At 34.4% G+C, this 12945-nt stretch overlaps 1 protein-coding gene across 1 annotated transcript; it reads right to left on the reverse strand.

The window, feature by feature from the left end:
* Positions 1–3205: 3205 nt before the first annotated feature.
* Positions 3206–12610, reverse strand: LOC107612862 (defective in cullin neddylation protein). The gene is made up of 11 exons (XM_016314623.3): positions 12225–12610; positions 11821–11882; positions 10736–10875; positions 9936–9994; positions 7795–7818; positions 6524–6606; positions 6304–6368; positions 6130–6179; positions 4839–4940; positions 4652–4711; positions 3206–3773 (listed from the first exon to the last, which is right to left on the reverse strand). The coding sequence occupies exons 1-11, from the start codon at positions 12225–12227 to the stop codon at positions 3639–3641; spliced, it is 783 nt and encodes a 260-aa protein (XP_016170109.1). The 5' UTR covers positions 12228–12610; the 3' UTR covers positions 3206–3638.
* Positions 12611–12945: the final 335 nt, after the last annotated feature.

Consider the following 12945-nt stretch of genomic DNA (forward strand, 5'->3'; position numbering starts at 1 on the left):
CCCAATAAAATTTATAACCGAAGTATTTAAACATCGGGTCATCTTCTCAAGGAATTGCAGGGAAGTATAATTTATTATTGGTTATGAAAAAGGGTATCGTTTGGGTTATTTTGAAATAGAGAACAAGAATTTAAATGGCAAGAAAAATAAATTAATAATTATAAAGACTCTTGGTAAGGTATGAGAACTGGAAATTTCATCCTAGTTATCCTTATCAGGTGTGATGAGAATTGTTATTGCTCCCACTTAGTTAACCCTTACTAAATAAAGGAAAGTCAAGTGGACCAATTAACTTGATTCCTCAAGTCCTAGTCAACTCTTGTGGAAAGACTAGCTTTAGAGGGATCCAAATCAATCAACAATTCCAAATTTTCAATCAACCGCTGAGTTTGACAACTCAAGTGTCACCAATTACTCAACCAAAGCCAAAAGGAAAAAATCTAAATTACTTATATCATAAATAGAAGGAAACAATCTTAAATCTGAAATACCTCAAATTGCATTAAATAGGAAATAAAATTAAACATAGGAATCCATAAACCAAATTGGCAACATCAAGTAATCAACTAAAGTAAAAGCATTAGAATAAATAAAAGTAGAAGAGAAACATAAATTAAAGGAACATTGAACCTGGTATGAAGAAATAACCATAAAATAAGAGAAATCCTAATTCTAAAACCTAAGAGAGAGGAGAGAACCTCTCTCTCTCTAAAACTACATCTAAAACCTAAAATTGTGAATTATGAATGTTGTATGAATTGTGTCTATTGATTCCCCCATTCTCTGGCTTCTATTCTGTGTTTCTGGGCTTGGATTTGGGCTGAAAAAGGGTCCAGAAATCGCTGGGGGCGACTTCTGCAATTTTCTGCACGTGGCGTCCGTCACGCATGCGCGTGGGTCACGCGTGCGCGTCGTTTGGAGTTTTTCCTTGTCACGCGTACATATTAGTCACGCGTTCGCGTCGTTTGTACTCTGCGCCTAGGCACGCGTCCGCGTCGTCCATGCGTGCGCGTCGCTGCCATTTTCTTCAAAACTCCATTTTTGTGCGTTCCTTCCATTTTTGCGTGTTTCCTTTCTGTCCTCTAAGCCATTCTTACCCTATGAAGCCTAAAAATACTTAACACACAGATCACGGTATCGAATGGTAATTAAGGATAATTAAAATAATTATTTTTAAGGCATAGGAAACATGTTTTCACATATATCATAAAATAAGGGAGGAATTGTAAAACCATGCAAATCTTATGAATAAGTGAGTGAAGAATTGATAAAAACACTTAATTGAACACAAGATGAATCATAAAATAGGATTTTATCAACCTCCCCACACTTAAACATTAGCATGTCCTCATGCTAAATCCAAGAGAAAAGAGTGAAGGTAGAATGGTGGAATCTTATGCAATGCAATCTATTCTAAATGCAAGCTACCTAAATGAATCATGCAATTGTAATTACTATCCACTTATATATATAAAGCTTACATGTGGTTAAATTGATTCATATTTTCAAGGAATCATATATGTACAACTAAGGCCAAACCATATTAAAACACATTCACAATTGAGTTGAGTTAAAAAATTTCACAGACTTGCAAGACAATTAATAATTAAACATGGATATATGGAAATGAGCTATTGAACCCTCACTAGATTTGTGTTTACTCTCTAATCACTCAGTGTTTGGGGTTAATCACTCTATTCTTTTCTAGTCATGCTTTCTAAAACTTTGTTTTTCATAGTAATCAAAGTCATCATATGTTTTCTGAGTTCCTTGCTGTTTTAACTCCCTTTCCATCTTTCTAATCTTCTCATCAGCCTTTTTTTGCCATTACATCTCCTTCCTGAGTTGATACTTTGTGTCCTTCTGTCGAGCCAGCTCAGATTCCAGTTGTTTAATTCGTCCCAAGTAGTTGTGCCAACCCCAGAAATTAAGTAGTGCTACATCCTTCCCCTTCATTATGAGAAAAATGGATGGTTGAGTTTAGCTTGTGAGAATTTTGAGGTTGAGGAGAAGCCTAGCAAGGTTATGGAGAAGGTTGTCTATGACGTTGATGGAAATGGGGAGGTAAAGGTGGTATGGATGGAGAATGACGATTCTAGCCATGACGTCTGGTGTGAGAACTAAAGTCAGAGGCTGATTCACCATCGTTTCTGTTGCTGTTTGCCATATGTGGGAGTGACACTTCAAGATCCCTGGCAACGATGCCAATGTTTCGAGGTGTTGCATGAAACCAACGTGAAGTTGGACTTGGATGTGAGAGTCGAATGTCTTTGGGTGAGGATTCCGACTTGTTCGCCGATCCAGTAATTTGGACGTCAATGCCTAAATTAGCAAGAGTTTTACTAGGCTTAAGTGAAATTAGATTAGAAAAAATACCTATATGATGAGGTATTTATAAAATAGCAGTGTTTGGACTTAATCATTTTAGAGATGACTTTTAAGCGATTACTCCTTTTACAGAGTAGAGGTTCTTTCTCACGTTTAGGGTAGTTTTTTTTTTTTTCCCACGGTATCTCCCAACCCGACAGGTCAAGGATTAATCCGTCGCGGATCTGAGTTCCATTTAAGGGTCTGCCACTGGCCAATAAATTGCTGCATGCACAAGACAGGATTCGAACCCCCGACACTTGTTTAAACGGACGAGTGAGCTGACCACTTGACCAACCCAAGTTGGTTAAGTTTAGGGTAGTTATCATCTGCCAATGATAACCGAAGTAGCGGAAGGAGTGCTTGCTTAGCTCCCCAGTTTGGGGCTTCAGAGAATCCCGTCCAAGTAGGTCCAATCCATGTGGACTATGGCACATGTATTGGACTGATCTTGGTAAGCTCAAACTCAGGAAGCTTGTATGTTAAGAGAGAAGTGGAAACGTAGCTTATATGTTAAGAGAGAAGTGGACTGGGTTACTGTACCAATTTAACTAAACCTAAAACATAATACAGCAATACTCATTCCCTAATCACTACTTATCAAACTATAATTTTTAAAAAAAAAACACAGTACACCAATTTTCGTGCTTGATAATTTGCTAGTTATAATAAAATCTTAATAAAAGTTTGCTAAATTAAAAGTGTATATATTAATTAAATAAAATATAATATCATTAGATTAGGTGATCTCATTTGTGTTACCTGTGGCGTTAAACTGGAATAGCAAGTTTCTACATATTTCGAAGTCATAAACATTAGCAGACATGGACCGCCTATCTTCCCCACCCAAAAAGGGCTGCTTTAACGACTTGCTGCGCATGTCTTACAAGATGATGAAAAACAGAACCGAAACATGAACAATCAGAGTCAGAAATCTTTTATCTAACAAGACATTGTACAATAATTATTAGAATTGGAAAGGACAAGAAACTGTTGACACCAGGGATCATCGGTAGAATCCCCTGTTCAATTCCACAACTTCTCAAGGAAATTCATATATACCCATATGAACAATCCCACAAGTAAATGATGCTACTATACTTGTCAGCAAGAATGAGTTTATGCTAAGCAGCCATGTCCTCTTCTGGTAGAATTTCTCAGATTAAATCCCCCTTAAGTGATAGAGGAGTTCAATCACATGATAGCACAACCCATATCACAAGGGAGACAAAGATCAAGTTCACTTTATAGCAGTTGTTCGGCGAATTGCATCATCGTTTTAAACTAGAGTCACTGAATTGACCATTTTGAATAATCCCATTCTCATTCAGATACTCCACAAATTCATCAATGAGATAAGGCCAAGCACCTTCAGCATCATAATCAGTTAAATTTGGGCCAACGGTCTGCAAATACCCCAAAGAAGAAAAACAATAAATAGAGGAGGTTATTTGATTCAGAGGCCAACAATATATCATAAAAGATAAGTATGAAGAATTCCACCTGATTCGGTATTTAAATATGAAGTAAAGACAAAAGCAAAAGCAAAAATATTTCCTTTTTTTTTTTAAAAACAAAAAACAAAAAACTGTCTAGATCCAAAGGGGAACCTATTTGTAAGAAGGTACAAATTGACAGTACATAATAATGCCATCACCCAATTCACAATCATTGAACACCAAAATCAGCATACATGATACATGTATGTTTTAATTCTCTATAAGGAGGACTGCCGCATTCTGAAGGAAGGAATGTAACGATAAGATTAAAAAGATCCCTTCCGATAATAAAAGAAGGATCAATCAAGTTCAACATTTTTCTTTTATTAGAAGTAGGAATATTTCTCTTAATTAAACTGAAGATCAATAGGAAAAAAATGATCAACAGAATAAAAGAATAATATTTCACATGACAAAATTTCATGCACAGAAACTAATACATTAACCATTGATGCAGACTTCCGATTTATATGTTTTGTTTCAAGGCATTTTTTATCTTGTCAGTTAGAGAGTATATCTTTTGTTTCCATGGGAGTAATCCTAGTCCGTTTATTCCTAGTTTAGCTGTTTAAAGAGGTGTCATAACTTCACTACAACCCTATTAACGAAAAGGAGCTTTGATTGAAATAACCCATTAACGCTGGTTCATTTCTCCAAGGATGAAAACCGCAATGGTTTGGAAAGTAGTTTATCAATACCACCTTTGCAAGACATTCAGACACGCAAAGAATATAAGAAGATGGTGAGAGGAAGACCCATTGACCTCTATTCTAATAAATGTGTACCTTTGCAAACTCCAAAAGCTGGGACCATGTGTCCCTGGAGATTGCTTTGTTATGGCGAGCCTGAAGAAGCAACATAAGAATTGCCAAATATATAAGTAAAACAAGAAACATCAGGAGGTATTGACCTCCCTCTCAAAGCCAAGATTAAGCCGAGAACAACCCCAAGTGAAAATATTTAACTTATTACCTGCAAGAATTGGCACCAGTGATCAACCAGTGGCCACTGCCTTTCAGCAAATAATAATTGCCACATTCCAATAGCTGTATCCAGTGCCAGAGATTTTTGACCCTGCAAAAGTAATTTGACCTACATAAACATAAATATAAAATATACAAAGCAACAATATTACTTTTGCATGATGAATAACATATTCAAAATTAAAAACAATAGAGCAGTGCTAGCATTCACAAATTTTTATACCAACCCAAGATATACAAGTTCATCATAGTTTTAAATTCTTATGCATACAAATGCATGCAAAGACAAATTAGAGCATCCAATCATTTATTGGATGCAAAACATTTTGTTGTTCCCTTGCTATGTGAAAACTGAGCCTTGTAACTTGCAGCACCAAAATTCATGGCATATTCTTCAATGAGGAATCTGAGGGACCTTGATTCCCCAAGGTCAAAGGTATTAATATTTTAAAAACACAAGAGTATCCAAAATAATAAATACTTTATAGTTATTATAATTTTGGACACCAAAGAAAGGATATAAAGCAACTCTGGAGCCTCTTTTTGATATGCGAAAATTGGAGAGCTTTGCTCTTTTGCATTGTTTTGTTTAACCTTTTTTTTTAATTGAGTATATCCAATCTCCACGTGAGATGACTCCCTTTGTGCTAATAATATTACTTTTATTTTATATTTTTTTAAGAAAAAGAAAATAATTCTGGGGCATCCATAATATGTCAAACACCCAAAAGACGAATTTGATAGGTCATCGTCACTAATAATAAATTTACACCATACAATATAACAAGGATCAGAAAAACAGAGTCACCAAATATTGAAAGTTAACAATGCTCATAAATCATAATACTGAAGATAAATTTGGTCAGCTCAAGCAGGACATTTGAAGATTGAAAAAAAGAACACACGCATGGTTTTATTAGCAATGCAATAGCCACACAAGAACCCTGAAACTCAAGCAGAAACAAGAACTGGGAAGTGGGAAAAGTTGATGTCTACAATTGAATACAAGAAAACGAATATATGAATATGATGGTCGTTATTTATAGCTTTTAATGTTAATAATTAATGATATAAAATAGTTATCATTTAAAATTAGCTTCCTAGGATCTACATGCTCCATTGAGAATAGGTTATTGAGTCTTAAACATGAACTAGAAGATTGAACAAGGACCGAATGCATTGCTTAAATTAGGGTATAGCCATATCATGTCATACTGCCATCAAAATCAATTAAGCTACACAATAGGGGAAGAATAGACCAACAAGACACCAAAACATACCTTCTCCTTTGCCCAGTTAAAAGCAAAATTATATATCTCACGGAACTTCTCTGGAAAAAAAATGAGAATAACATTTCAGGAACCTTCTTCAATAATTACTGTAGATAATCTTTCATAAAAAATGAAATATAAATCAAAAGACTATAATGGGGATGTGATCTGATTTGTCCATACGTTCATCTTTCAGCTCAGAACGCATATAGGGTATCTTTTCACGGAACTTCTCCAGCGAATCAATCCTGCCATTATATCATAAACCATTCAACTAGGGTTTACTCATTCAACAACAGGTAGAACCATAGGAAATACACTAAGACATCACCACCAATGCATTCATCAAACTCAAAATGGATCAGAATCATCTTCCTTTATTCAGAAGCTAATAAATACATACCCTAGGGATTGTAAGCCTTCAATAAACTCCTTCTTTGAAAATTCACACATGGTGCCAGCCTTCATGTGCCATGAAAGAACTAACTGAAAAAATGTTAACATGCCATGTTACCTGAAGCATGCCACATGCCTATTTGACTATTTCATTCACACACATTATCATTAAGCAAACTAGTTCCCAGCAGTAGCAGTAAACATACATAATTTCATGTTACAACAATACTTCATTTAACTTTACAAACATGACATTTTTATTTATAGATATTGAAAATTTCATCATATGAGATCCAATGATCATCAGTTTTTTGCACAATGAATAAAGAGTTAATCCTCTTTACTTGCTTTCTCTCTGAGAGAGAGAGAGAGAGAGAGAGAGAGAGAGAGAGAGAGAGAGAGGGAGAGGGTTGTAAACTGTGAAGAAGGACTTCATCTTGCTATGTTTAATATCCTTCATATATAACAAATAAAGTTTATATTTTCTCATTCTATGTCAAACTCTCAAGCAAAGCCACCATTTTTCTACAGTATCAATCTGAAGTATTTTTAACTGAAGGGTAAAGTATCATATTTTCTCCCCCCAAACGTTTAGGTTAAATATTGTCCCTAATTTTTTAGTCCTATCTATATCCCAAACATTTCAAAAGTAATTCAATTTTATCCACACTTTTAAACCCGACAAATACAGAGTATATATATCTTCTGAAACTCTAAACCCTTTTTTTTGTTGCAATCTAGTAGAAAAAATACCTAGTCATTTACAGATATAGGAACTTGATGATGATATGGTTTGGGGAAGAAAACTATAATATCCTGGATCTTTTATGAATTAATTTCCTTTAGTTTTCTGTTTTTAGTTTTATTGTTTTTAACTCTCTTTTAAATCTATTCACAATGGTAATATTGTAAGAGTTTGTCACATGCAACATTTACTTTATATGTTACCACCTTCATTAGTAACCTTCTATGGAGATAACAGTGGGATAAAAATGAGATATCTTGTTTGGGACACAGATGAGAAAAATGTTATAGATAACATTGATATTTATCCCAGACGTTTGAGACAACAATGACACTTTACCCTTAACTAAATGTGCAATCATTAAGTATATTTAACCATGATGATCACTGTTTCAAAAGTTTCTTGAATTAATTGATAGGATTTCCATTAGGAGAAAAGCGTAAATTCTTTTGACCTTTTTGTATATAAATAAGACACGCAATTATTGATGATCTATAAACAAAACAATGTTATTTTATAAGACACATTCGTACCATTACAATATCTTGAGGATCCACCTGCACACAGAATATTCAAGCATCAATTATTCTGAATGAATCATAACTGATGATAATCAAAACATAATAATTTTAAGCTGAAAATAATGGAGCTTTTTGAAGCTATATTAAAATCAGAAGTTAATTATCTCATAATTGTTATGGCTTTACCAAATTGATCCTAAATATCAAATGTTACATTATATAATATAATATCTTTTTTTATAGATAATGAAATTTAATGTAGAGAAGAATGTACAAAAGTGGATGAGGATGAAGATGAGATATCATCACATAAATACACAAAATGGCTAGGAGCTAGCTGATTAGTCCGTGCAGTAGCAAATTTCATTCCCTTTGAATATGAACTACAGAAACTCTCTTAAGCAGATCATTTGCTGAGCACCAAAGGGGAGGGATGCCAAAAAAAGGTAATCCTCCCAAATAAAATTGATAGCCAAAAATGAATTACTGAAAAAAAATTCTAAAATTCCTTTTGGACCAGTACACCAAATGACTGTAAAAAGAGCAGTCTGCTATAGAATCTTTCCTTCGTTGCCAGTGTTTGAAATTGCGGTTACGGCGGCACCATAACGCTATGGCATGGCGGATTTCATCTCCTCCACCAAACAATGGTCACCGTGACAAGTTTTTCACAGCGGGCAAAAATTGCGGCTGCAATTGCAGTGGCACCATGACATACCGCAATATAAATGAGGAATTTTCAAAAAAAATGGAGGGTTACTTTGGTAATTTAGGAAACCCCAAATGCTACAACTCACCTTCGTCAGCCTCCTTTCTTCAGAAAATTGCTCTTCCTCTCTAACAATCTAAAAACTCTCTTCTGTCTCTCCCTCTGCTCTGGGATGCACTACAGCCAGAAGAACCACCAGCGGTGCACCAGGCAGCACAGTCCAGCTCCAGTTCCTCCTCCGTCTTCTCTCTCTGCCACTCTCTTGCATTCTCTCTGCCTTCTGCCGAACCTGCTGCTCGCCACCGCTGCAAGCCACAGGTTCTCTCTCTCTCTCTCTAGTTCGTAACTTAGTTTCTGTTCTGGTGTTCCTAGCCGTTGTTTTTTTCTTTCCCATTTCCCCTTTTATTTACATAGGCTCAATGTTATAAAGTATAAACCTCTCTTTTTCCAATTTTTCCCCAATTTACACAGATTCAGTTCATTATGTCTACTTCAAGGCAATCCCCCAACTCTAGTGCCCGATTTTAGTTTTTAAGTTCTAAGCCTTATGTTTTATGGTGTTGTATGACTTGAAGTTATGTTTATTTGTTGAATTTGCTACTGCATTTGCTGAATTAATTGAATGCCTTATGAGTAGAAAATTACTTAAATTGATTAGATTTTATAATTTATTACATTTGCAATTTCTCTGCATGTGTTTTTGTGCATACATGTAACTTTTAGGTAATCCCCCACCGCCATTTCCCGCAATGTCATCCGCTATAATTTTATGGCGGATTTTTGGCTCAGCCATCCGCAATCAAGTAAATAACAAATAAATGATAATATAAACACTCCTGTCATACTTTTTCAAGTAATTTTACTAGACATGACCAAAAAATGAATTTTACATAGAAAAAGCAACATTGTCCATATAATCCAAACATTATAAATTATCTTAAAACATTTCAACTAAGGTATTCAGATAAAAATTGATTTTCACATAATAAATCACATTAAAAAGTGATTATTAAAATAATACTATTCTCATAACTTTTCCAGAAACACCCTCAAGAGGGATGGCACCTATTGTTCCATGGTTTCTTTCTTCATATCTTTTTTGTGTTTTGGGTTACCTTGGCTATCACTTTTGTATCTATGTGAAGATGTCTTATCCTCTCTTGTACATTTTCTTCTCTTTTGATAATTTTTCTTTCTTCTGTCAACACAGAAACTAAATAGAAGTATAACAACTTTTATTGCTACTTTATGTTTAAATGTTTTAGTCAGTTACTAAAGCCTTTAAATTCAACTATGCTGAGGTTCCAATAGAATTCTCTATATTTTCCAATAGTATTGTGTACATCCTTGACACAGCTTCAATAATAACACACGAGTGAACAAAAATAAAATACCATAAAAAAAGCAGCATGAACATAATTAATTTGCATTCAGAAACAGCAACCTGGATATCATTGCAAAGGAGAGTGATACCATCCACCATAATCATATCGACATATGGATCTGTAACGAAATTAGTGCAAACGATTAGAAAGCAGGCATTAGATACAATGTATTAATAAATGGTAGTCACATCACTGCATAAAGAATATCTCAATAGTAAACAAGTAAAAACATCCCAGATTTGAGTTCATATAAGCATCTCATAGGAGGAAAATAGTCCTAACTAATATCTTTCACAAATTCACGTGAAGAAAGGAATTGAATTTCAAATCCATAAAATTTGGCAGATCCCTTACTCTGAAATGGAAGAAACTTCCATCAAGTTACACTTCCCTAGAAGACCAATTGCAATGAGTAAAACAACCAATGTTCACTACTATAGCATGCTAAAGGTTCATAATATAAAGAGCTGAATTACATGAAAGCGATTATGTCCAGAAAGTGCCTTTTCATAATGATAAATAAATAAGGCCACAGAAATTATACCATCTAAGGAATCCTTCATAATGACTTCAGCCAATTACATTGGGAAATTAATTCTAATCCAGTGATGCCTATTACTGTATCTTAAAAAGCTTGAAAGTTTTGTTGGCAAGATATAATGAATTTGAGATGGGATGAGAAGCACCTGTAGCCTCTTAAGATATAGAGAATAGAGAATTCAATAATTCATATGATTTTATTTTTTTCATTTTTCATCAGAACAATTTATAGTTCTACTTATGTAGATGTCATAAGTCAATGCTTCTACGATTCTAAATGCAACCATAGTCTCTATTCTTTTTCACCTTCATTTCTAACCTTTATATCTATTATACAGCTCCTCCAAGTGTCTAGAGTCCGTATAAGATGTTTTAAGCTGAGGCTGGCTGTAGAAATAATCAAATGCTCCTTCTAGATGCCAATCACTTGCCTTCAGAGACTGTAGCGCTATTTTCTCACTGAAAGTACATAAGTAAACTTTTAAATAGGGTCAAGCATGCAGGCAAGGTGCATTGGAAAAGCTAACAAGTGTCGTTACAGCACTTCTTAAGAAGGTTTTCTTTGAAAAAGTAAGTATTTGAAGTTTCCAATGACACATTAAATATATTAACAACTTCAAAACATTCTTCTCAGCATGTGCCAGACCCCTGTCAGCGAAACACTTCTTATAAACACCAAAAATAACCCAACAAAATAAACTGGAATAATTTAGCTGAAGCAACAAACAAATTAAAAGCATGACTAAAGTAATTGCATCTGACGAAAAAAAAAATCTATAAAGAGAAAACAAATACCGACCCAAGGAGATCAAAAACTCCCCAATCAACATCATTAAGTAATTATTAATTCAAGAAGATTTGAAATTTTCCAAATCAAAATAATTTCGCAAAAAAAAAATGCTTTTAAAAGCCTTGAGAAAACATTTAACGTAAAGGTACCTCATTGACTCATTCATTATTCACCCTCCTCCTCCACCACCCAAAACATAAATTAATAGAAACATAAATACGGATAGTAACAAGGTTAAATTACTCTTTTAGTCTCTATAATTTTCTCAACTTTGTAATTAGCTCCCTACATTTTAGAAGTTTTCAATTGAGTCTCTACACAACAGTTTTAAATTTATAATTAGATCCTTTTAAACAGTAAGCGTTACAAAAACATTTTTATCCATCTCACACCAATGGCGAATATATCTTAGCAAAACGTTTTTTGAACCACAGAAATGGAATTACAAATTTAAAACTGATGTAGGGACCTAATAAAAAACTTTTGAAGTGTAGGTACTCGATTATAAATTTGGTGAAACTACGAGACTACAGAATAGTTTAACCTAAACATAGTACTAAAAACAATATCTAGAAGTTTCTCATATAACAAACCATAGAAAACTATACTCTTACCTAGCTCCAGTTATTGCCATGAACTGCTGGAGTTTGTCACGGTGACCCCTCCCTAATTTGTGCTGTAGTAAGAAAACCAGAACGTAGTAATAATCAGTACGTATTATATTGGCTATCAAAATATATATTCAATAACTTCAAAGCAAAAGATTCCATGCAACACATGTGAATTTGAGTTTCATGATAACGCTTCATTGAGATCGAATCCATTGGAAGCTCAAAATCCAAACAGCAATCAACAATTGTCACACCCAAAAATACTAAAAGAAAAGTTCTAAATATATGAGAAGGAACAAACCCCCCCCCCCCCAAACCGGGGCGGGGGGTGGGGATGAAAACGCAAGGATTTGAAAGCATGCAGCTGAAAATTGAGCTGAAGGGAAAATCAAAGGAGAAGCAGTGACCATTTTGGAAGGTTGTAGAAGAAGGATAGAATCAGAGGGTTGATGAAGATCCTGTTACGGAAAAGGGATGCAAGGGAAATTTAGGGTTTTCGATGCTGAATTGGGATTTTTCTCCACCCAATATGTAAGAAGTGAGAACTGGGGAGAAGGGTGGTGACTAGTGAGTGAGGGAAAAATTGCGAACTGTGGGTTTTTGGTTTCTTCGGGTGACTGGAGTGGGACCCAACACTCTTGAGGATTGGCAACTTGTCTATTCTTGACAACTCGTATAGCAGTGGACGACTTGACGCTGCCCTTCTTCGCCTAAGATCGGTGCATTTGCTATGGACAAATGATCTATGCTATCCAAATACGGAACAGAACACAACAAGAAACATGCCGATATACGAATTATGATATATATATAATATATATATATAAATTATTTTTAATTTTTTAATTATATAAAATATTTTAAATGATACATCCTATTGAATTTAGAAAATAATAAATTTAATAATAATGACAAATATGTATTTTTAGTTAGATTAAAAGTTCAAATATTATTTGATACTTATTATTGTAGACCTAAGTTATTTTTTGTTTAAAAAACTCAAACCATTTAAAAAGCCAGCAAAACAGCAAACATTATATGAAGCAGCATTGATTAGGGCTGCCAATGGGTAGGATAGGGTAGGGTCCAAACCCTAACCCTACCTGCGGGTTGAAAATTTTATTAAAA

Source organism: Arachis ipaensis, chromosome B8 (assembly GCF_059453495.1).
Source record: "Arachis ipaensis isolate K30076 ecotype BB chromosome B8, ASM5945349v1, whole genome shotgun sequence".
Taxonomy (NCBI): Eukaryota; Viridiplantae; Streptophyta; class Magnoliopsida; order Fabales; family Fabaceae; genus Arachis; species Arachis ipaensis.

Excerpts from the sequence above, each read along its gene's own strand:
- LOC107612862 (XM_016314623.3), bottom strand. Across the intron at positions 6,369-6,523 it reads GAAGGCTTACAATCCCTAGG|GATTGATTCGCTGGAGAAGT; the intron begins GTATGTATTTAT and ends ATATAATGGCAG. Across the intron at positions 4,712-4,838 it reads ACTGGTGCCAATTCTTGCAG|GCTCGCCATAACAAAGCAAT; the intron begins GTAATAAGTTAA and ends TTGCTTCTTCAG.